We start from the raw sequence: 24,241 nt of genomic DNA, 5'->3' as shown, positions 1-24,241 counted from the left end.
GAAGAGGCACTTGCTTCTTGGATGCTCGAGGCAAGCATAAAGCGCTAATAGCATAGTGCCTCGATGGCACTGACGATTTTAACGGGCTCTGTATTATCCTGCTGTGCCTATAGCCGTGGCTACACCACCCGCTCGCCGAGGATGTCTTATGATGGCCTATTTGTAGATTGTGCCAGCTGTTTCCTGTGATAAATACACTGTAAAAGCTGCTTCATGATATATGCAGAGCCATGTAGTTTCATACTAAATGTATTTTTCTGAGAACCTTTACTTTGATGGCCCACTTAAACTAGTTACTGCTTTGTCACACAGTACTGGAGCTCAGTTAGTATTACCCCCTAGTACAATCTAAATATTAATCTTTCACTTTCCCTATGAAGTCAAAGGCAAGCTGACTCCCATTGTCGACCGTTCCTTGTCAAAAGAGCCCAGCTCTGGCCCTGGGTTTATGTCCCACAGGGTGGCTTCTCGCCCTGGGCTAGAGGACCCTGAAGTGACATGGACAACAACCTCCAGATGTTAGCCTGCATTAGGACCTGACAGCTTGCCATGTCACTGCCTACACTACCACGCAGTTCCATCACTTCCCATCTGCTGCCCAACACCTCTCGAGGGAGAGAAAGTGGGTGGGGATGGGAAAAGACTGAGACTTTGCTGCCCTTCATTCTAGATTAGGAGACTAAACATCACAACACTGACAGATCGTGCTGGGAGGGAGGCAGGCATCTGATTTGTCCCAGCATCCAGCCAGAGTTATGAAGAACCATCTTCGGCCCAGAAGACCAAGTCCCTGCAACACATACGGGCTCAGCACCATGGAGCTGAATCAGACTTCCATTTACATGGGTCAATATGAATCCGACCCCAATATTACATGAGTCACTAGAGTCCTGTTAGATATTTGGAGATCAAGAAGATGGAAGCATGGACATTTCTAATTACTTTTATTTTTTGTTTGTTTTTACAATTTTTAAAATATTTATCACCTTTGACTAATGATAAAACTAATCAGCAGATTAAATAAACAAATGTAATAACTGTTTGTTGTGTCCCTAATATGAACCTTTGATATATAAGTCATAATAAACAGAACATCTGTGAGTGTTTGGTCAGGATTCTATGCAGTGTTGCACCATGAAATTAGAAAGGCTCAACAACATATATGTACAAAAATCAAAGATGGGGGGAAAAAAAAACCCTGAAGTCATAAAGTAGACATTAAAATAAACCATTGAATGGTGGGATAAGTTTTGCCCAATGAGAAAATAGCCTGATGTTTGGCTCCCCCTCCTGGAAACACAGAGTAACATCATGCACAGGACATGAACCTCTCAGTATCTCAGGCCTGCTACTGAAAAGCAGCTAGTGAGGACTCGCCACAGCCATGCTGGCACAGCTACACCTGCTACTGTCCTAACATCTGATGTTGAAAACAAACAGTGCATTCATGTGTTCAACATCTATTTTGAAATGGCATCATACGTTGTATAAGTTATACATTTACTGTTTTTCCTGTGTTTCTTTATCTGTGTTTGTCCTTAAGTTAATGTCTCCTTTGGTCATTTCCTGTTTTATTTTGTTAGTCACTTTCATGTGTCTTTTCTATTCCCCCCCCCCCCCCCCCCAAACACACAGACACCAATCACCAATCACCTGCCACATCTTCACTGATTTTACTAATTCATTAAATCTGGTGTTTTGCTGCTAACCTGTCTTTAAATCTGTCAGAAACTACATTTCCATCTTACAGCCATGGTGTTTGTCTGTGTGCGTACCAGCAAGCAAGTATAATCCAAGGAGAAACCTCTGGAGCCGTCCCGTCTTTACAGCATTAGAAAAGACTTGCATGACACCACGCCAAGCCCTATGACAGTTATATGTTAGAGGTGCATATGTTGTAAACATACCTACAGCAGGATGAGATCAAGTAGACACGACCAGAAGATTTGGTCAGGAAAAGAAGTCTTTATTTAGCTGGGATACATACTGTTATATTTGATTATTAGTCAGATAGAAAACACAGTAGCTTTTCAAAATAAAAGCAAGGTCCATTTAATTAATTATATATATTTATAGCTTTAAAACACACTTCAATAAATATTTTTTCTTCTTTTGGTCTTTATTTCTCCTGTCAGCTTTACAAAAACATACAATGGACTATGAGAACAGTTGAGGGAACTGCACTGGTTTAAAAGGTCAGTGGTGCAGATACAGGCCAATACACACATTGTAGATGCCACAGATATTAGCCTACAAAACCTAAAACACCTTTACACATTTCCAAGTGTTTCACATGTTTGTCCACGTCACTACGGCAGGTATAAACAACTCTCCGATTATTCACATGAACGTTAAGCGCTATTTGACCACTGGTAGCATCACACACGCTGAAGAGTACAGGGAGGGTTAGCTTTAAGTTAAGACACATGGATTAACAGGTACATTGCAGTACCCATCTTTTACATGGCTAGTCTACCACTCCCACACCTCAAACTGACACCTTATGGGTGAATGGTGGCTTATTTTAACCTTGCATATTTCCCATTATTGTGTTTCAATCAGACAGACTCAAGTAAGAACACTTTTTGTTGATATTGTTTTGTACTGAATCATTACAGTGGAGGGGAGGGCAGAGTAAGCACGATTCATGGAGCAGCAATTGGCACAATAATGGGAAATATCTGAAACAAACCAGAATTCTGCTTAAATATTGAATCACAGTGAGAGAGAAATCTTTCCGTGGATGTGTTCCCACTTTTGAAGTCATAAAGGGAAATAGCTTCAAGGATCCGGGAGCAGAAGTGGGTTACCAATGGGATGCAATGCACTGAATGTAAAGCATTGTACTGAATGGTGACTGCAGTAACTTTGGCAGAGGTAAACACTGAAGTTTTAATACTGCAAAACATCTGACATTGGCCATCATCACACGAGGTGACGTGAAGACAAAGCGTACGAGTGCTGGATTAGCTGAACCCTGCGTTTGTGTTGGTTTGCTTTTCTTCCCAGGATAATGCCACTCTTTCTGCGAGCTGAATTCAGAGACTACAGATCTTCATGACTGACCTCCCCCTTGCTTGAAACAAACTACAGTGAACGACATGCTCAGCTTTATTAACTTGTGCGCAACAAAAGCACAATTTAGTTTTTTTTAATTAGCCCCTTCTAAATGTACTTCAAGCTTTCACCAGCAGGTGGGAGCATTTTACCAGCGGGTAAACACAACAGTAATAGATGGTTAAAGACTGAAAGGTTGTTTCTTTAAAATCTGCTCAAAGCTTTGGTTATTTTTTGAAAAAAAATTTTAAATAACAAAGTACTTGTTAAGTACCTTTAACAAAAAAGAAAATATTTTTGTGAGAAAACCGTGTGCTACTGAGAAGTCCCAAGATGGTTTTGATTGTTGCACAGTGTTGCACTGATCACATTAATCACAATGTACGTAGTGATGTTGGTTTGGTAACTTCTTGAACAAATAGGGTTTTAAGAAAGGGAACTTTCTCTGTTGTGTTGATAAAAATATTGCTCGTTTTCTGTCTGCTTGCATCTGTAGAATAATATCACTGATAAAATAAACCTGAGCAGGATGTTCACTGAACTGGTTTAACCTGGAAGCTGACTTTCATACCATACAGATACCAAATGAAAGCAATAGCTGCCTGGAAGGTATTAAAGGACATTCATTGGAACATTTCTCATATGTTTTGGTGTTGTAGATGTAAATGGGTTTGATCAAGCGAGAAAAAGAAACAAAGATCTGGTTCTTTTGATTCATCCAGCTACACGTTTGGGTTCAGGTGCAGATTCCTGACACGCCACAGAGGTCGAATTCCAAAAAGAAGATCAAGCAGCCATTTTTCTTGGCTTACATACTGCCTTTGTTCGATGCATCAGCTCAGTGATCACGAGCTTTATAAATAAAGCATAAAACTCATTACATCACAGAAAAGCTTATGATCTTCATAAAAGTTTCTTGATATATTTGGACAAGCAAACATTTGAAGGCGAAACAGTAAAAATAATAATACAGGGCCTATTTTAAAAGAAGTAAAACTTAAAATTATTATTTTCTTTTTGTTTTTTGTGAGTTCCATCATAGAAAACTTAATGTCCATAACATTAGGAGCTCCCATTTTTATCGTTCTGCTGTTCTCTTTGCTCCTGAAGACTTTGCCATCATACTCAGAGTTGTGAATGTCTACAAATCTGGCAATTGATTTCATATGTTTTCCAACTTATATGATATGATATTATATACACCATTTGATGCAAAGACAAACCAGGATTTTAAGTCTTGCAACTAACGGTGCCACAAAAAGTGTTTAATGTTTGAAAAAGAAGCTCGGAAAAAAACGGGCTGAGTTGCTCAGTCATTATATCAGGAATGACCAAAGGCAGCTTCGGAAGAAGAACCTCATGAGAACTATGGAGGTGGAAATAATCGGTTTGGGGTTGCTTCACTACCTTAGGGACTGTCGATTCCAGACACTGATTCAGCTATTAATTATGTGTGAGATCAGAGACTGATTGGAATGTATGCGAGGCCCTTTTGATGAGGTGATGATGTAAAGACTAGAAAATCAACAGGGGGTGGTTAAAAAAGAAGGAATGGAGGGTTATGGAATGAGCTAGCAGACAAAAGTGTTTTGTGCACAGAGTAGCGAAGTACCTGCAGGTTTACATACTTTATGTTGAATAAAAAGCGTTAATTTTCACCGTGGAGTCCTCTAAGACAGTAACATCTGTGCACAAACTCATCAGCAAACAGCCTAATACGTTTTTAAACCCTGTGTTTTTCCTCACACCCCGCCTTTAGGCACTGTTTCAAAGCTCATCTAGTGTTTACTTGTCCAAATATATATATATAAAAAAAACAATTTCCGTGGGATGTTAATACTTTTTCACATGATGAGTTATTCCAAGGATAAGCTTAACTTAACACAGAAAAGCTAGTTCTGTGGTTTGTTTACCTGCAGCTCACAGACCATTAATGCAGAGAGATCCTCCCTGCAGTCCTGGAGAGCTCTAGGCAGTCAACACCTCCTATGACCCTATGAAAGCATTTACAAACTTGCCTCTTGGGGGCAGTAATCCTCCACAGAGGACCCGAAACACCAGCGACCGAAAACCAGCATCATCGGGTCAGGAATTAGGGCACCGTTGTATGGTGACAAACATAAGCGCTCCAGCACAAACTCACATCTTGAATCCTCCAGTGAGTCAGAGTGTTATTAATAGACCCAAACAGCAGGCGCTGTCACCACGTCTACTGCTCCCAGCCAATTACGAAGCTCTGCAGGTGTGCCCACCGACCCACACATGCAGCCAATATCAGACACTTCTTCTATTCTGCAACCTTTGCTCTCTCGCAATTATTTGTTTTCTACTTTGTGAAGCCCTTTCACAGGCACGCACAGACTCACACACACCAAAAGAAAAACATGGAAATGTTATTAGGTCAGCTTCCTCCTGTGGCTATGACTCAGTACACCAGCTCTGTCACTGCCCACCTGGAGTCTCGGGAAGTGCAGCAGGAACAAGAGGATGGAGAGAAGTAGGGGGTAAGAAGGAGGTTATTACAAAACACGGCAGACTCATTCAGAAGATACAGTAGCTTTGCACATACACGTCTGCACAGGACTAAGTCAGTTAGTAAACCCTGTGCTTCTCATTATATCTTGTCTACTCTAAAAATGCCACTGGCTGTTAAGCTCCAATATTTAGCCGTGGCCCACGTACCTGCTCTCCTGAAAGGGCAAAAGAAACATTCAAAATGTCTTTTAGTCCTAAGTTAGGTTAAGATGCCTCCTCCTTCAAACACGGAGGTGGAATTTAAATTGGTCGGCACTGGATTACAATCACAAGTCAATCCAGCAGAACTAAGATGTGATTTTTATTGTATCTCAAACAAAATTAAGAAAACAGTATTGTTTGGAAAGGTACCTATTTTCTGTCATTATGGTCCCAGCGGTGGCTGCTCTTATTAAACGTGGCCAAATATTCAAATGAGTGAGTAAGCGTTTGCTTCTAACTGCTCTGTTTCACACAGTTTTTCTACTCTTGGCTCTGTATGACAGGCTATCAGACAGGACAGGATTTACCTAATATGGTCATTTGAGGCACACAGCTCTTTGAGCAGAGAAGCCCCAAATCTGCAAAGGGCAGCTGGTCAGAAGAAGTAAAACAACTTTATAAGACAAATAAGGATTATTTTTATTTACCATAAATCACGAAAGCCACTCTACTAGAGTTCTGGAGTGGAACAGGCCCACTTTAAGACATGTCACCCGTAAAAAGCTTGAGCTGAGAGTTTCTGGAGTCATGCTAGATTGGTCCCACGTGCTGCTGAGCCTCACTTCTATGCAGTTTGGTTAAAACCCAGCATTACCAGAGACAGATATAACAGCAGAGTTTAAGAACAAGTTTCCCTGTGTTAAAAAGAAGCACACGTTAATGCTCAGAGACACAGAAGAACACCATCACTGACACAACCATGAGCAGCCCCTGCCACACATCATATCATATGTGTTTTAGTTGATTTCTTTTATGACTGAGTTGCACAGTTCATTCTATTGTTGAGTTATACAGTCTTTGTGTATTACTTTAGTTGAAATTATTGCTACACCAGTGTAGTCAACTTCATCCAAACTGCAGGAAGCCGCTCTTCCTCCACAGACTCTGAGCTTTCATTACACCACATGTCAGCATAGTGAGGCGGTAACAAGATCCACACAGCAGACATGCAGTACTACATACACATCCTCTCCAATTACCACACTAACAAACAACAAATGCCAACAGCCCCACAGGCCATTGCGTGGAGATAATAAGAACCTGTGTGTGTGTGTGTGTGTGTGTGCAAGCTTCTGGTGCTTTCTTTGCACAAACCAGAAGGGGAAATGTGTGAGTGTACTCGGAGTTACAAGGGCATCTAGTAAGTGCATTAATCCTCAAACAGGCCAGACAAGGCCTACGGAGGTTAAGAGATTGCAGTCTGGAAAGAAGCGATACATTACACAAATGGCTGGATTGATTTGACCTGCAACCTTTCCAAACTCTCAAACCTCATTAATAAGCCTTCATATTTGAGATAAGATCCTTTTTCTCCATCTGAAGCTCATTTTGTTCGAAAGCTGTGAAGAAATTAGGCAGACGCTGCTATGCTTTTTAAGGAGAACGAGTCAGAAAAAGGATACTTCCACTATTCAGGTGAAAGGACAGAGGTTAGTGATCACAACACTAACTGTCAGTCATGTTAGTATATACTCTACTTGATCGGTGGTTATCCTAACTGGATTAAACCTCAGTTTTCCTTTTAAATATTAAGCAGCTGCAAACATTTCTGCAGCTACGTCTAAAATACTAAAATTCTAGGCTAACATAATCAGCAACTCTCCACCTGTGAGGTTTTCTCAGTCTGTTATTGCACCTTTCCACCATTTCCAACACACACAGGCAATTTTGCTGCCTTCCCAAGGGACAGGCCAAACTAACAGCTCTACATTCGCTCCTTTCCAAAACTTCACCTCTGAAACGAAACACCAGTAATATGACGGTCATCATCAGGGGCTCCAGTGTCACAAACTACTAAGTTGTCTCTGATTTCCTCATTAATGAGGAACAAACTGTTGATTTTTAAATGCTGATTTAAGCTGTCAGAAAATTAAGTTCCTGTGTTTAACGTCTTTCTTCCACCGGCAGACATTCATGAGGAGCCTCTCTGCAGGCTGGACTCACCGTAAGGCTTTAGTCTACACATTTACTGCACTGTATACAGGAATACACTCTAGCATAGAGAAAATCCTCCAGTCTAATCTATTGCTTTACACACCCAGGTCCAGGTTTTTCTTTTCTTTTTCTGTCTGCTATCCTCTGTAATTACTATTTTCAATCCCTTTTCATCTTTGGCAGTGTGTTGGACCCGGGTGGTGGGGTGGTGGGCAGGTGGGTCTCAGATGCGTCCGTTGCCGTGTGTGCTGCTTCGGCGGCCAGACAGGGGGTGGGAGGAGTAGTGCAGCTCAGCTGTGGAGAAATTGGAGGATGAGGAATTGCAGGAAGAAGAGGAGGAGGTGAGTCCACAGGCTTCACAGGCCAGAGCCAGCTGCCTCAGGGCATCCAGAGAATCCATCTTAGCCCCACGTAACAGATCGCTCTGTCCCTGCAGCACAAAGGAAGACACATGAGTCTGACTCATACCTGCAAAGTCATGAACTTCAATGAAAGCAAAAGATAACATTTAAATGAGTTTTATAGTCTTTTGTTATTAGAGACGGGTGTATGCAGGAGGTGTTGGGGGAAATTCTCCTCATATGTAAAAAGCTGACATATTCTGCTCATTTCAGGCTCCATATGTTTATTCTTGTTCTCCCCTGTAGCAGCTCTGCACGATCCCAGCTCCAAGCAAGATTAGGGCTGCCACGATTAGTCAACTAGTCACGATTACGTTGACTATCAAAATCGTCGACGACTGATTTAATAGTCGACGCGTCGTTTGAAGCTTTGTAAGATCACAAAAGACACAGGAATAAGTAGGATTTAAGAGTGTAATAACGGACTGAAACAGAAGATGGCAGCACTGCATGTACAAGGATGCCAGCTGCCGTTAAACCCCGAAGAAGAAGAAGCTGTGTCCCAGAATTCATAGCGCAGCCCAGCTCAGTTTCCAACAATGGCGGCAGCTAGTTAGTTTTAATATTACTCTTATTATTCTTTCTGGGTCACAAAATAAACGTTTAACATATTTTCAGGCGAGAATGTAGCTGTGTAAACTTCAAATATCTGCTCAGGTTATCAAGACACCACATATTTTCAAAAGCGCTCCGATGTTTTCGGAGACGTCTGTTACCCACCAGCTCGATAGCCAGGGGCAAGGCTCACTAGAGCCCGTGAGAACACCAAATTGTTTTCAAACCCACCACTGTCTTTCGCTACTCATACAAGTCACTTAGATAACTTTAAGATTTTATTGTTTGGCTTTTTTTAGTATTTTATTTGCTCCTGAGTAAATCGGTTTGGCTGAGATTAAAGTTATAGTTTTTACACAGCTGAATAAACGTCAAGCAGACAACTGATTATCAGAAGTGTGAGATGCTCGAGAATTTACTCCAGTGTCCTGTTATATTTTAGATAGCAAGGAGTTTATTAAACTTCACCGAAACAATCTGCAGATTTCATTAAAATTTAATAAACTGTCATCTTGTCTTTATTGTTAGTTAGCACATACCTTAAACACTTCTAGCTGTAAGCTAATGATAGTTATATAAGAGCAGATGCATGCTGGTGCAATAAGCTGTACGTTTTACGTCCAATGGATGATGATCTGATTAGTCGACTAATCGCAAAAATAATCGGTGACTAGTCGACTTTCAAAATAATCATTTGTGGCAGCCCTAAACAAGATGAATCCTTATTTATCTCGTTCTTGGTGTTGGTTCGGCTCTGTCTAAAACAAGTTGCCTTATGGCTCAGCAAGAGTGAAAATAGGACAGAAGCCTCCTTGCAACAAGGAAAATGTGTAGTTTGCCCAATGATTGCATTCCTTTTTTTAATTCAATGATTGATTGCGCATAGTCATGCTAAGACATGCCCTCAACCGCATGCTCAACCTCTTGGACTGCTTCGGATTGCAAGGCGATTGCACACAGGTCTCAAAGTGGAAGCCAACCTGTCTACAGTTACAGTCCGACTCAAACCGACTGCAGCCAATTCTTAAACGCAGAGAGATTGTCGACACATTAGTAATCGAGGACTCAACTCAGTTTGTTCTATTCTGGTTCTATTGCTTTATGAAAAGTGTCATGAAACTGATGTCCTGCAGCAACTACATCAGGGGTGGGCAACTCCAGGCTTCGAGGGCCGGTGTCCTGCAGGTTTTAGATCTCACCCTGGGTCAAAACACCTCAATCAAATGATTAGTTCATTACCAGGCCTCTGGAGAACTTAAAGGCATGCTGAGGAGGTCATTTAGCCATTTGAATCAGCTGTGCTGGATCAAGGACACATCTGAAACCTTAAGGACACCGGCCCTCGAGTTCCCCACTCCTGAATTACATCATTAATTGTGGAGGAAATGGTGTTTCAAATCTATGAGGTTGTGGTTCAACTTTGAATGTAAATAATGAAAGAGAATTTCTGCTTAACCCTTCGTAGACCAACCACTGCCTGACCGAGTGTGACTGTAAAATTAACTCCCTTCCTCTTTCTTTACGTCAACTTTCTTCTGATTGGCTGCCTCTGTTTGAAATCATGCAGAACCAAACTGAGCCAAGAGTCTTTGAGGACCTAAGGCCGAGACCGAGCGCGCTGTGAAAAAGCAACAGCAAATTATGAATTTTTGGTAACATATATACATACGTGTTCAGTGTATATACACACACTGAACTAATTGCATTGTTACAGGAAATATGTCCTTAAAAAATTTAAAAAAGAAGTCAACATCTAGCCACGATGACCTGGCCCTGATGTTTTTAAACAAGAAAAGTACGGCACAGATATTCTACATCCATCCAATCCTCATGAGAAGAAGCTGATCCAGGAGCTGAAGCTGCATCTATCTGTGTGCCTGAGCTAAAATAGTATAATTATAGTATAAATAAATAATAATAATAATAATAATAATAATACTATAAAACAGTATTATTTCCACATCATTGTACATGTTATGTTATTATTAATTAGTACCAATGCTTGTTCTGAGCTACAACCGTACTTTCGCCAAATGCCGAGGTCTGATCAGTCAGATCCGTTTATTCGTATCCAAAAAAAATCATCAAAAAGTATGTTAAAAGTTTAAAAGTTCATTATGATAGGTCTTTTGTTTGCTTTGGGTTGACGATTTTTGTCCAATGACTGACAACTTTTACAATGAGTAACATTACAATTATAACTCTCAATGTCAAGGGAATTAATCACGTTGTTAAGAGACACAAAATACTTTCCTCACTCAAAAAAGATAGAGTGCCGATTGCATTACTGCAAGAGACTCACCTCACAGATTCTGAACACTTAAAACTCAAGCGTGATTGGGTGGGACAAATTTACTATTCCTCTTTTAACTCTAAAAGTAGAGGCGTTGCAAAATTGATCCATAAAAATCTACCATTCACTCTAAATACTATTGTAAGGGATACGGACGGACGATTTATTCTGATTACTGGGCTTTTATATGGGGAGCAAATTCTATTAGCAAGTGTTTATGCACCAAATACTTTTGATAGATTGTTTTATTCAAACCTTCTAGCAAAAACCTCCTCTGTGTGTCCGAATCACGTAATAATTGGTGGGGATTTTAACTGTGGTTTGAGTCCTGAAACTGATTATCCACCAAAATCTCAACCACCTTCAAAAATGGCAAAGGCTACAATGGACTTCTGCTCAGATCTTGGTCTTTTTGATACCTGGAGACTTTGTAATCCACATGTGAAAGACTTTACATTTTTCTCACATCCCCATTTTTCTTTATCCAGAATTGATTACATGTTTGTTTCTAGATCTGTCCTTGACAGAACTCGGGGTTGTTTGATCAACACATGCGCTCTCTCAGACCACTCATCAGTCTCAGTGGAGTTATTACCACCTTATTATGATCCCTTGTCTAGACACTGGCGGCTAAACCCAGCTCTCCTTAGTGACCCTGAATTTGTAAAATATTTAGAAGATCAGTGGGAACTTTTTCTTTCTACAAATGATTTACCGGGGGTTAGTGCTTCTACTCTATGGGAGGCAAGGCATTTCTCAGGGGCTCTATTATCTCTTTCACCTCAGCGAAAAAGAAGAGCACCTTAGCCAAACAATTAGTACTTGAACGCAACATTACTAACTTGGAGAGGGAGTTTAAGAAATTCTCGTCTGTTTCTGTGCTTAAAAAACTGGATGCAGCCAGATCAGGGAATATCTGGGAATCTTAATTGATGACTCGCTTACCTTCAAACCACATGTAGAGAATCTTGTGAAAAACCTGAAGTTAAAACTGAGATTTTATTTTCAAAATAAGTTGTGTTTCTCTTTTAATACAAAGAAGCGGCTTGTTGCTGCAACATTCTTGCCTGTGCTGGATTATGGTGATATTCTATATATGAATGCTTCTGCTCAATGTCTTCGAATGGTTGATTCTGTGTATCATGCTTCTCTGAGGTTCATCACTAACTGTAAATTTCAGACTCACCACTGTGAGTTATACTCTCAGGTAGGATGGCCTGCTTTGGTAAGTCGGAGGAACTCTCATTTATACAGTTTTATATACAAGGCGATACTTGGGTTGCTGCCTTCTTATATATGTTCCCTGCTTGTAATAAAACATGCTGGTCGGTATTCTCTTCGTCCGCATGGTTACTTGTTGCTTTCTGTTCCATTTGCCCGAACTGAACTTGTTAAAAGAGCTTTTGTCCATTTAGCACCCTTGGCTTGGAACAAACTGCAGAAGGAATGGAAAATGACTGAATTCATTTCATTAAGTGCTTTTAAATCTAAACTACGAATCCTTGAGGCCAAGTCCATAACATGCAACTGTTTCAATTAGATTGATTGTCATTTTAACTGACTTTTTTATTTTTATTTGAATTTTATTGAATTTTATTTTATTTGTATTCTTTCACTTATTGTTGCATGTGTGTTGTTGCTGCCTGTGTTTGAGTAATTTCTGTAACTGTGAGACACCTGCTGCTGCCTATCTTGGCCAGGTCAACCCTTGAAAAAGAGGTTTTTAATCTCAATGGGATCTTCCTGGTTAAATAAAGGTTAACAATAATAATAATAAATCAGCCCTGGACCAACTACTAACTCAGAAAGCGGAAACTGCAATATTCTATGCAAAGCATAGATTATTTGAATCGGGCAACAAACCTGGACGCTTACTTGCCCGACTTGCCCAGGGGAAAAAGGGCTCTTATGCAATACCCTCTCTAAAAGATAAGAAAGGTGTTTTACAATTCGAGGCTAAACTTATCAGCAAAATAATGAAAGAGTTCTATCAGGACTTATATTCCCCTGAGTGTCAAAATACTGTAGACGCTAGGAAATTGTTTCTTTATAATTTAATTTCCCTATACTATCAGAAGAAAGTCGATTAGATCTTTGCAGTCCTATTAGGGCGCAGGAAATCTTAGATGCAATCAAATCCTTACAGAATGGAAAAGCTCCAGGCCCTGATGGGTTTGGGCCAGAGTTTTATAAAAAAAAAAATGGCCAAACACATGGTGGGTCCTTTATTAAAAATGTATGTAGAATCTCTTGAGAGGGGCACACTTCCACCCACCTTAAACCTTGCCCATATATCCCTGATCTTAAAGAAGGATAAACCTGCAGATCTGTGAACATCTTACAGACCTATAAGTTTACTCGGTGTAGATTGCAAGATTCTGTCCAAAATTTTATCTAGACGATTGGAGGAGGTTCTGCCAGTTCTGATAAAGCCTGACCAAATGAGTTTTGTCAAGAATAGATACTCCCGCTCCAATGTACGCCGACTCATAAATGTTGTGCAGTTCTCCCAGAACACCAATTATAGGGCTCTTGCAATTTCATTGGATGCTAAGAAAGCATTTGATCGGGTGGAGTAGGAGTATCTATTTGATGTTTTGGAAAGATTTGGTTTGGGATCTGAATTTGTCAAGTGGGTCAAACTGTTGTATGGGGCCCCAGCTGCAAGGGTGTTGGTTAACGGCTTGGTCTCAGATGTTTCTCCACTGGGTAGAGGAATGTGTCAGGGATGCCCCCTTTCTCCCCTACTGTTTGCACTTGCATTGGAGCCACTGGCAGAAGCTGTAAGAACTGACCCTGAGATCTGTGGCGTAACCTTGTTGAATACTGAATACAGAATTTCCCTTTACGCGGATGACGTGTTGCTCTTTCTCACTAAGCCAGAAACATCTATTCCTGCACTGACACATATCATTAATCAATTTGGCCTTTTTTCAGGGTATAAAATAAATTATGATAAATCTGAAGCTTTGCCACTGGGTGATAGGGGGAAGTGGATTTTACATATTTAAATAATTTAGGTATTAGGGTGTCCGCAGACACAACAGAGTTGTACAAGTTGAACTTTAAACCAATTGTAGGCTCAATCAAGAATGACCTCAATAGGTGGGTTGACCTCCCCTTATCCCGGATGGGTAGAATAAGTTTAATCAAAATGAATGTTTGACCCAGAATATTATATCCCATACAAATGTTGCCTGTCAGGATCAAAAGAAAAACATTCTCAGAGATTGAGGGATATCTTTCTAAATTTATATGGCATGGGAAGAAATCTAGACTAAAGATACAGATTTTACAACTGCCTACAGATGAGGGGGGGGGCAGGCATTTCCTAACCTTTTATATTATTACTGGGCTTGCCATGCACAAATAATCTCAGGGTGGTTACATTCATTTCTGTACCAAGGCGAGCCACCGGTAGATACTTGGTGCTGTGATCCTCTTTCGCCTCTTAGTCTTTTATCTATTGATCTGGCTGACCTTCCTCTTGGTGTCAGAAATAATTTCATTTTGATGCATACACTTAAGGTTTGGCATAATATTGCTGCCCACGTCAGAAGAAGAGGTTTTTCTAGTGCACTACAACCTCTAATTAGGAATAAAGCTTTCCTCCTAGGTATTGACATTAGTATATTTGATGATTGGTGTTCTAAAAATATAAGATTTATTTGCGATCTGTTTGAAAGGGGTGGTTTTATGGCCTTTAATCAAGTTCAAATTAAATATAATTTACCACAGAAACACTTCTTTGGGTTCCTACAAGTAAGGCACTTTTAAAAAAAAAATTTCTCTACCCATTTTTTTCTTTTTTCTTTCCCTTGACTTCAAATGTAAAACGCTGTACATATACCCAGACATGTACCCAGACATGTATATCTGTAACTCATGTACCTGTATTTGTTTTTGTTTTTCTTCTCTTTTTCTTATTTGTATTTGGCTGTGCTGATTTGTTGCTGTTTGTGTTGTTCCAAAAATCAATAAATCATTGTTTTAAAAAAAAATCAAGCTGAAATAATGCTGAAAATTCATCCTGTGAAATTACATGCTCGGTGTCAATGGCTGCATTAGGAAGTGAGCCCAGAAATATTTTCAACAAACAAAATATCTGCACGAATTCGACGTGTCCGGTCTGTAAAGGCCTCGTCCAGCCTTAAGTTGGGCTATTGTCACTGTTTGCCTTCTGAAATTACAGATACATTTTTCAGAGTCTGTCCTACAAAATGTTTCTATTTATTTATGTTCTGCCTTCCTTTACCTTAAGTACAGTAATGTTCCAGGTGAAACTCTCCACGGCTTTGTTAAGCTTGCGACCCTTTAGTCCTTCCTTCTCTCCAAGCCGAGAGAGATCCTCATGGAAGTCCATTCCTGTGAAGCACGAAAGCAGGAGCATTATTGAGGCAGAGCAGCTTGGGAATCGGCAAATCAAATTCAGGTGAAATATAGCTGTCAAGCGTATGGATGATTTCCCTCAGCTATCCCAGTTGCAGTTATGGGTGTGTTGTCGTATAAACTAGACTGACATGTTTCCGTAAAAGCAAAAGCACTGACACATAAAGGTCAATCATTCAAAGGCAAAAACACGCTGGAAAATAAGCTGTTCAGAAAATCCAGTACAAATGTGAGAGAGAACAGCTGACTTATTGTAAACAACATTTCAAACAGATACTTTTGTAAATATGTGCGTCATGGGAACCCAATTTAGAGAGTGCTACAACCACCACATGCAAAGCTGTTTACTCGCAGAGCCATCCTCGGAGGAGTCACCCTAATTAAGCTCTACTGTTAGATGTTTCAGTCAGACTTGCTTATTTGATGATTTGTTAGAATTTGGGAATATCCCATGCTGCAGATCTTTTATTCATGAGACCTGATCAAAACGACACTCACACCAGCCACGCAGCCTTTCATCCATCTCTGCATACTTTACCTTCCCTCTGCACCTGAGCGATCCTCTCCTGTACTGCATCAGCATTCTCGATCAGCTGTTTCTGGGCAGCAATCATCTGAACAAACAGGAAGACAATTTCTATGTTCACTTTTTGGTCCTTTTATATGTTCAAGGTTTATGAAAAATACTATGTCAAGTATGTAGAAGGGAGTACGATATATGGACAAAAGTAATGAATGTTATTGCTACTGCATCTACTGCAGTACAAATGATTGAAAATTAATGAGAATAATCAATAATTAAAGGAGTATTTGAATTATGATTGTGCTGAAAATGTCCTGTCATCTAGGTCTGATTCAATAATTCAGAGGTAACAAGTGAAAATATAATTAATAGGAATAAAAACTAAAAAAAACATAAAAAACATTGCACGGCCACACTGTGCTAATTATATATTTTACAAAATAAATGTAGAGGTAAGAATTGCAATTAATATAAATCTCAAAGTATTCACAACATTCCTGAACAGAAATAGGCCTCTGCACCTGGGGTGAGGGTGTGGCCATGAAAACAATGTGACATGCCATTGGATGTTGGGACACATAATAACATGACACTAAGCATCGGCCAATGAATGTGAACTAACAACCACAAGGTCGTGGGTATGGCTGCACTGTAGGAAAAAATCCTAATATAAAAGTATTTTACTGTGCATTTCACAGTTTTGTTCTGTTCTTCTAGAATATCATTAAAGTCACATAAATAGACTGTGAGTTCACATTTCAAATGTAAATTAACGTTAAATCACTGTAATGTAATAAAACATAATTTTCATGATTAGCGGCAGCAGCAGCGGCTCTACTCTGAGCCCCTCCCGGATGGCCGAACTTCTCACCCTATCTCTAAGGGAGAGGCCAGCCACCCTTCGGAGGAAGCTCATTTCTGCCGCTTGTATCTGCGATCTCGTTCTTTCGGTCACTACCCACAGCTCGTGGCCATAGGTGAGGGTAGGGACGTAGATCGACCGGTAAATTGAGAGCTTCGCTTTTACACTCAGCTCCCTCTTCACCATGACGGACCGGTGCAGCGTCTGCATTACTGCAGCTGCAGCCCCAATCCGTCTGTCGATCTCTGGCTCCCTTCTCCCATCACTCGCGAACAAGACCCCGAGATACTTGAACTCCTCCACTTGGGGGAGGAACATGTGCATATTTAGATTGCTAAAATACATTCACAAATGTATCATGATTTCACAAATATTTGTCCGTTATTTGAAAGATTGAACTGTTGAATTCAAATGTAATGCTATGGAAAAGTATATAACATGATTCCTATAAGCTTGTGTTACATCACATAAGTATTATTATCATTGCTATTTAGGGCGATCTTGGCTCAAGAGTTGGCAGTTCGCCTTGTGATCAGAAGGTTGCCGGTTCGAGCCCCGGCTTGGACACTCTTGGCATTGTGTCCGTGGTCAAGACTCTTCACCTACTGGTGATGGCCAGAGAGGCCAATGGTGCGATATGGCAGCCTCACCTCTGTCTGTCTGTCCAGGGCATGCAATCCATTATTATTTAAACCAACAGTTAACTGTATATTTCTGTACCTTTACGTATTATGATTCATATTGCCACATTCATTGACATGTTTATAGGTAATTTCATTGTTTGATCACGTTAAAATGTTCCTAATTTAATGTCTAAAAGCACTTGGAAAAGGCAGAATCCCATATAAAATTAGCGCACCAAACTCTATTTTCATTACTGAAAATAACTGTATTTTCATGAGAAAGTTATTTTCTGTTATTTTATGGTAGTATTTTGGCGCCCCAGCTGCCGGAATATTACCATTTTTTTAGGATTTTTTTTTTCTTTCTATTTATAGATAATTTCATTGTTTAAACACATTAACATGTTCCTAATTTAATGTTTAAAATCACTTGAAAAGGCAAGATCCCATGTAAAATTAGCGCAACAAACTGTATTATCATTACTGAAAATAACTGTATTTTTATGAGGAAGTTATTTTCTGTTATTTTATGGTAGTATTTTGGCGCCCCAGCTGCCGGAATATTACCATTTTTTTAGGTATGTTTTTTTAACAGTGTAGCAGTACGATTACCCTGTCTGCACTCAACAAAGTGTGATGAATAACTCTAAGTAACACTTTTTCTCAAATGTGTTTGGGTTTTTCTAAAGCCAGACTGAAATTTAGTTCCCTTCCATTACCTCTAGGAGTCTGTGGAAGTCTTTAAGCGAACCCTTTGCAAGCACATTGGAAGTAAACGAGGGAAAAGTATCATGCTGGATATCTGGACTCATTTGGACTGAATAATGTGTTAGGCCACATCGCTTCATGGAAATGAAAATTATCAACTTGCAGAGGGCTGAATTCAAAGACACCCCGAAAAGTGAAAAAAATATTCGACAGACTAGTTGATTTTGTCAAAATTTCACTATTTTCACCATTTTCACTTAAAATGGTAATTTGTATGGCCCACATGTGGTTGTATGCATGCCTGAAAATATCAGGGCATGCTCCAAACGAGACAACAGATGGTGTCCAGGGGTCTCCTCCCAGATCTGCACCAGGCTGGCCAGTCAATGGAGGAACTGCCTGTATACTCTCACCACATGAGGCCGAGCATTGTTGGAGGCACCCATGCGTCAGCACGGGTTCTGACAATGAGTCCAAGGATTATATCTGGATATCAAATGTCAGTCAAGGTGCTGTTGCCTAGTGTGTAGAGAACTAAGCAATCCCTCCATGGATATGCCTGCCAAGACCATCACTGACGCACCACCAAACCAGTCATGCTGAACGACATCACAGGCAGGATAATGTTCGAAGCTCCCCCAGACTAGTGATGGGATTTCCGGCTCTTTTTAGAGACCCGGCTCTTTCGGTTCGGCTCACTAAAAAGAGCCGGCTCTTTTGGCTCCAAACCGGCTCTTCAGGTTGTTTTGTTGCTTTAATTAATTTATTATTAACAATAATATAAAATTATGCACAAAAGGAATTACTAACGTAAAAAAAGTAGTTTTATTTATATATGTTTATATATAAATATATGCGGTGGCCCCTAGAGACAAAACACGTACAAACTCCAAAACACATTTCTAGCATGAACTGAACTTCCAAAGCAGAGCTACTAGATCACTTAAATTACACAATTGAAAGCATGAAAGCATATGTGTATTGTTTGTGTATTTATACACAGGCACTCATATATATTCAAATAATTTAAAAACAATGTTCATTTACCTGTTACTACCACACACCAAATCCGGTCGTTGGAACTTGCTGGCTTGTGTAGCCACTAGGTAACAAAAGCTCAACACTGCACCTAGCATCCTGGAGCACTTCTGTTGTCTTTTGTACGTGTTTTGAGTTTTTATGTGCTTCTGAGTTTTTACGTGCTTCGGAGTTTGTACGTGTTTTTACGTGTTTTGGAGTTTTTACGTGTTTTGGAGTTTGTACGTGCTTCAGGGTTTGTACGTGCTTCAGAGTTCGTACGTGATTTGAAGTTTGTACGTGCTTTGTCTGTAGGGGCCACCGTAAATATACTTTTATTTATTCACTCCACATAAAATGTAATAAATAAATCATATAATACAAAAATCAACTATTCACATTTCAACTTTTAACTATTTAAATTTTCAGCTTTTTCCTTTTACAAATTTAAAGTGAAACAACACAATTAAATATAAATTAAAATATGAAAACAAAAAGAACATGCATATTCTCTGTCATATGGACCTGCATGAATAAACTTTCTGAATCCTTTATCATCTGCAACTGAAAATAGTTGTGGATGATTACTATACCTTTCTAATGTGACGTTGTTGTCCCTGGCTCTCTTTCTCTCCCTCTGTGCTACTGAGTGTAACTACCGCCCCTCCCCCCTTTTCCCAGCGTAAAGCACACGGCTCGCGTGTGGAGTGAAGCGAAAAAAAAGTGCGAGAGAGAGGCTGAGAGAAAGAAGAAAAAAAGAAACCCACGTGACGGCTCGTGATAAGGAGCCGGCTCGCGTCGTTCACGCCAAAGAATCGGCTCTAAGAGCCATTTCGTTCGCGAACGACCCATCACTACCCCAGACCCTTCCACGTTTGTCACATGTGCTCAGGATGAACCTGCTCTCTGTGAAAGACAAAGGGACCCAGTGGTGGACCTGCCAATTCTTGCATTCTATGGCAAATACCAACTGGGCTCCACGGTGCCAGGCGTCGAGTACAGCGCTCACTTAAGAGTGCCTGGGCCTCAGGCCAACCTCTTCAAGTCTGTTTCTGATTGTCATAGCAGGTTTGGCAAACATTGTTCTGCCTGTGACCAATCACTCATACCAGTGGCCAGCTCAAGGTCATTTTGTAGCTCTGGGAGTGCTCTTACTTGTACAAACTAGCAGAATGCTCCAGTTGATGCAATAATACCACTGATCATGGACTATTTACGGAAGAAATTTCACAAACTGACTTTTTGCAACGGTAGCATCCCAGACTCTTTACAACAATCCATTTATTCATAAATGTTTATAAAGGAAGATTGCATTGCTCAGTGTTTGACTTTGTGCAGATATAAGGATATAAAGGCCTAAAAACACCTGAATTCAAAGATTAAGAGGTGTGGCCCAATATTTTAGTGTAGTGTATTCGAAAATGTGACATATCACATAGTCTGGGCCATACAAGATCTAACCTTTACCTGATTTAAATGTGACCATTTTCTTCTTTCAGATACTCTCCTGGGAATCTCAGGGTTACAGATTAAGGTTTTGAATCTCAGGGTTTCTTGGAAGTCCCATTATGACTATTAGAAAACGATGTAAAATAGCACTGTGCACTCTGAACCTCAAAACGTGACCGAGAGCAAAAGTAAGCGTCTCTTTCAAAACAACCCACATATGTGTGAAGGATTATCGTTGGTGTTGAGAGGCGTGCCTCCAGCTGTTTTCCCCCAAAGGTGGCGCATAAAGTCAAGAGCGTGTCCAGGGCCATGCTAATATTATTTGAGACATTCACGAGGTTGTTCTTCCCTCAATGTCCAGGCATCAGTTCTACTGTAATGTCATGAGGGTTCTGAGGGATAGCTTTCAATGTAAATGACCAGAACCTTTCTGGTACTTTGTTCTTGTTCCTTAAGTTTAAAATCAAGTCAAAGTGCAGCTGTTTTTACACACTGGAGGAGATTAAAAATGTAACGGAAAAGAATGGGACTTCCAGAGCGCAATCTAAATATAGTAGAACAAGTCCAGAAATGGAGAGATCAGCTAAATGGGCAACTTATTATTAAGTATTAAAAGCCCCGGTCATCTGGGCCTTTCTGTGTGGAATTTGGATATTCGTCCTACACCTCTCTGAGTGGGCATACTCCAGATTCCTCCCACAGTCTAAAGACATGCATGTAAAATAACGATAGGTAATAAGTTAATAGGCTCTCTTTATACATGGCTAAATCACCTGGTCGGGTACAGATTATGCCCAGAGATTTTGTTTACAAAATGTCTTTCTTTGTTTACAAAATGTAGTATGGATACTCTTTACATATCTTTTATATGTACAGGGTGTTACGCAGTACGTTAAAAAAAACACTGAATGAAGCAAAAAAGTGTGTTGATGTACCTGCTGATGTAACATTGGTTGCCTGTCACTTCCAAGTCAACTCTCTCACCATTACATATATGATACTCAGGCGTACAGTACGTACTCTAATCTCTCAGTTACTTATATACAGTGGGGCAAAAAAGTATTTAGTCAGCCACCGATTGTGCAAGTTCCCCCACTTAAAATGATGACAGAGGTCAGTAATTTGCACCAGAGGTACACTTCAACTGTGAGAGACAGAATGTGAAAAAAAAAAACATGAATTCACATGGTAGGATTTGTAAAGAATTTATTCGTAAATCAGGGTGGAAAATAAGTATTTGGTCACCTCAAACAAGGAAAATCCCTGGCTCTCACAGACCTGTAACGTCTTCTGTAAGAAGCTTTTCTGTCCCCCACTCGTTACCTGTATGAATGGCACCTGTTTGACCTCATCATCTGTATAAAAGACACCTGTCCACAGCCTCAACCAGTCAGACTCCAAACTCCGCCATGGCCAAGACCAAAGAGCTTTCGAAGGACACCAGGAAAAGAATTGTAGACCTGCACCAGACTGGGAAGAGTGAATCTACAATAGGCAAGCAGCTTGGTGTGAAAAAATCAACTGTGGGAGCAATCATCAGAAAATGGAAGACATACAAGACCACTGATAATCTCCCTCGATCTGGGGCTCCACGCAAGATCTCATCCCGTGGGGTCAAAATGATCATGAGAACGGTGAGCAAAGATCCCAGAACCACACGGGGGGACCTGGTGAATGACCTGCAGAGAGCTGGGACCAAAGTAACAAAGGTCACCATCAGTAACACACTACAACGGCAGGGAATCAAATCCCGCAGTGCCAGACGTGTTCCGCTGCTGAAGCCAGTGCATGTCCAGGCCCGTCTGAGGTTTGCCAGAGAGCACATGGATGATACAGCAGAGGATTGGGAGAATGTCATGTGGTCAGATGAAACCAAAGTAGAACTTTTTGGTATAAACTCAACTCGTCGTGTTTGGAGGAAGAAGAATACTGAGTTGCATCCCAAGAACACCATACCTACTGTGAAACATGGGGGTGGAAACATCATGCTATGGGGCTGTTTTTCTGCCAAGGGGACAGGACGACTGATCCGTGTTAAGGACAGAATGAATGGGGCCAAGTATCGTGAGATTTTGAGCCAAAACCTCCTTCCATCAGTGAGAACTTTGAAGATGAAACGAGGCTGGGTCTTCCAACATGACAATGATCCAAAACACACCGCCCGGGCAACAAAGGAGTGGCTCCGTAAGAAGCATTTGAAAGTCCTGGAGTGCCCTAGCCAGTCTCCAGACCTCAACCCCATAGAAAATCTGTGGCGGGAGTTGAAAGTCCGTGTTGCTCGGCGACAGCCCCAAAACATCACTGCTCTTGAGAAGATCTGCATGGAGGAATGGGCCAAAATACCAGCTACTGTGTGTGCAAACCTGGTAAAGACCTATAGTAAACGTTTGACCTCTGTTATTGCCAACAAAGGTTATGTTACAAAGTATTGAGTTGTATTTTTGTTATTGACCAAATACTTATTTTCCACCCTGATTTACGAATAAATTCTTTACAAATCCTACCATGTGAATTCATGGATTTCTTTTTTTTTTCACATTCTGTCTCTCACAGTTGAAGTGTACCTCTGGTGCAAATTACTGACCTCTGTCATCATTTTAAGTGGGGGAACTTGCACAATCGGTGGCTGACTAAATACTTTTTTGCCCCACTGTACATGATACAAAACTGAGAGCAAAATGACATACAGGCATGTACTGTAGCTTAAATACAAGCAAAATAACTTTTTAACAGGGTACTTAATCTCTTGAGATTAAGAATCTCTTTTGTCAGTGTGTCCTGGGCTGAGACAATGTACAACTTTCTAATCACAGCTTGTGCAAATATGAAATACAACAGAGCTGAAAATATTAGACTATGGTAATGAACTGATCACTCTTAAGTAGGTTTTGAGCAGGTTCCATCTTCCTTGATGTAAACAGGTACTGTTTTTCTTTGTTTTAAAATAACCTAACCTAAATCATTGGGTGAAACAAATGATGACATTTTACATTAAACTTATATAAAATCAAGTAACTGATCCTCGATTTTCTTCTAATTACATCAGTGTTCTGCTGGAACACTCTGGGTCCTGGTATCCCTGTGGATGACACGTACCACCCACTTAAACAGCACTGCAGACCAAGCAGCTTGGGTTAGTACGGCAAAGTTATTGCTATCTCTAAATAATAAAGAATTTGCTAAACTAACTATAGCGAGAGTTGTAACTATATTTTCTCATTTAAATCAGTCAGGTTGCCTCAAATCACTGAAAGAAATAAAAAAGGGGAAAAAGGGCTGAATACAGGAAGCGAGAGGGAGCTTTTTGTGTGGTGACTGAGCCCTGTGTGTTTGTGCTCAGAAAGGCTGAAGAGGTGTGATGTTTGATTGGAGATCACACCAACTATGGCATCATGACACTAACCTGCTGGGCTGCATTTGCTGGGTTTTGCCACAAACATCATCAGCTCCACTCACATACGTAAATAACCACACTGTTCTGAGGTATGTGTAGGAGTAAATAGCTGAGCACTAAAAGAGGTGGGAGAGTCTCGTCCTGATCTAATGCAAGAGGAGATTGAGTAGGAGGTGTGTGTGTGTGTGTGTGTGTGTGTGCATGCGTGCTCGTGGGTGACGGTTTCATGCATGTCACCACAGAGCTGCTGTATAATTAATGCCTATAGATGGAGCAAATGTACGTAAGCAAAGGTCTGC

At 40.4% G+C, this 24,241-nt stretch overlaps 1 protein-coding gene across 1 annotated transcript in view; it reads right to left on the bottom strand.

Annotated features, from left to right (window-relative positions):
- Positions 1-1,945: 1,945 nt before the first annotated feature.
- Positions 1,946-24,241, bottom strand: part of plcl1 (phospholipase C like 1) — a 141,386-nt gene continuing 119,090 nt past the window's right edge. The window contains exons 10-12 of the mRNA XM_006805826.3: positions 15,905-15,980; positions 15,233-15,342; positions 1,946-8,158 (exon numbers count right to left, since the gene is read on the bottom strand). Of these exons, the coding sequence (XP_006805889.1) occupies positions 7,952-8,158; positions 15,233-15,342; positions 15,905-15,980 (393 nt within the window). The 3' untranslated portion in view covers positions 1,946-7,951. The remainder of the gene's footprint in view (positions 8,159-15,232; positions 15,343-15,904; positions 15,981-24,241) is intronic.

This window comes from Neolamprologus brichardi, chromosome 16 (genome assembly GCF_056152115.1).
Source record: "Neolamprologus brichardi isolate AB-2024 chromosome 16, ASM5615211v1, whole genome shotgun sequence".
NCBI classification, from domain to species: domain Eukaryota; kingdom Metazoa; phylum Chordata; class Actinopteri; order Cichliformes; family Cichlidae; genus Neolamprologus; species Neolamprologus brichardi.
The sequence above is the reverse complement of the archived record's forward strand: the minus strand, read 5'-3'. Positions and strand labels throughout refer to the sequence as shown.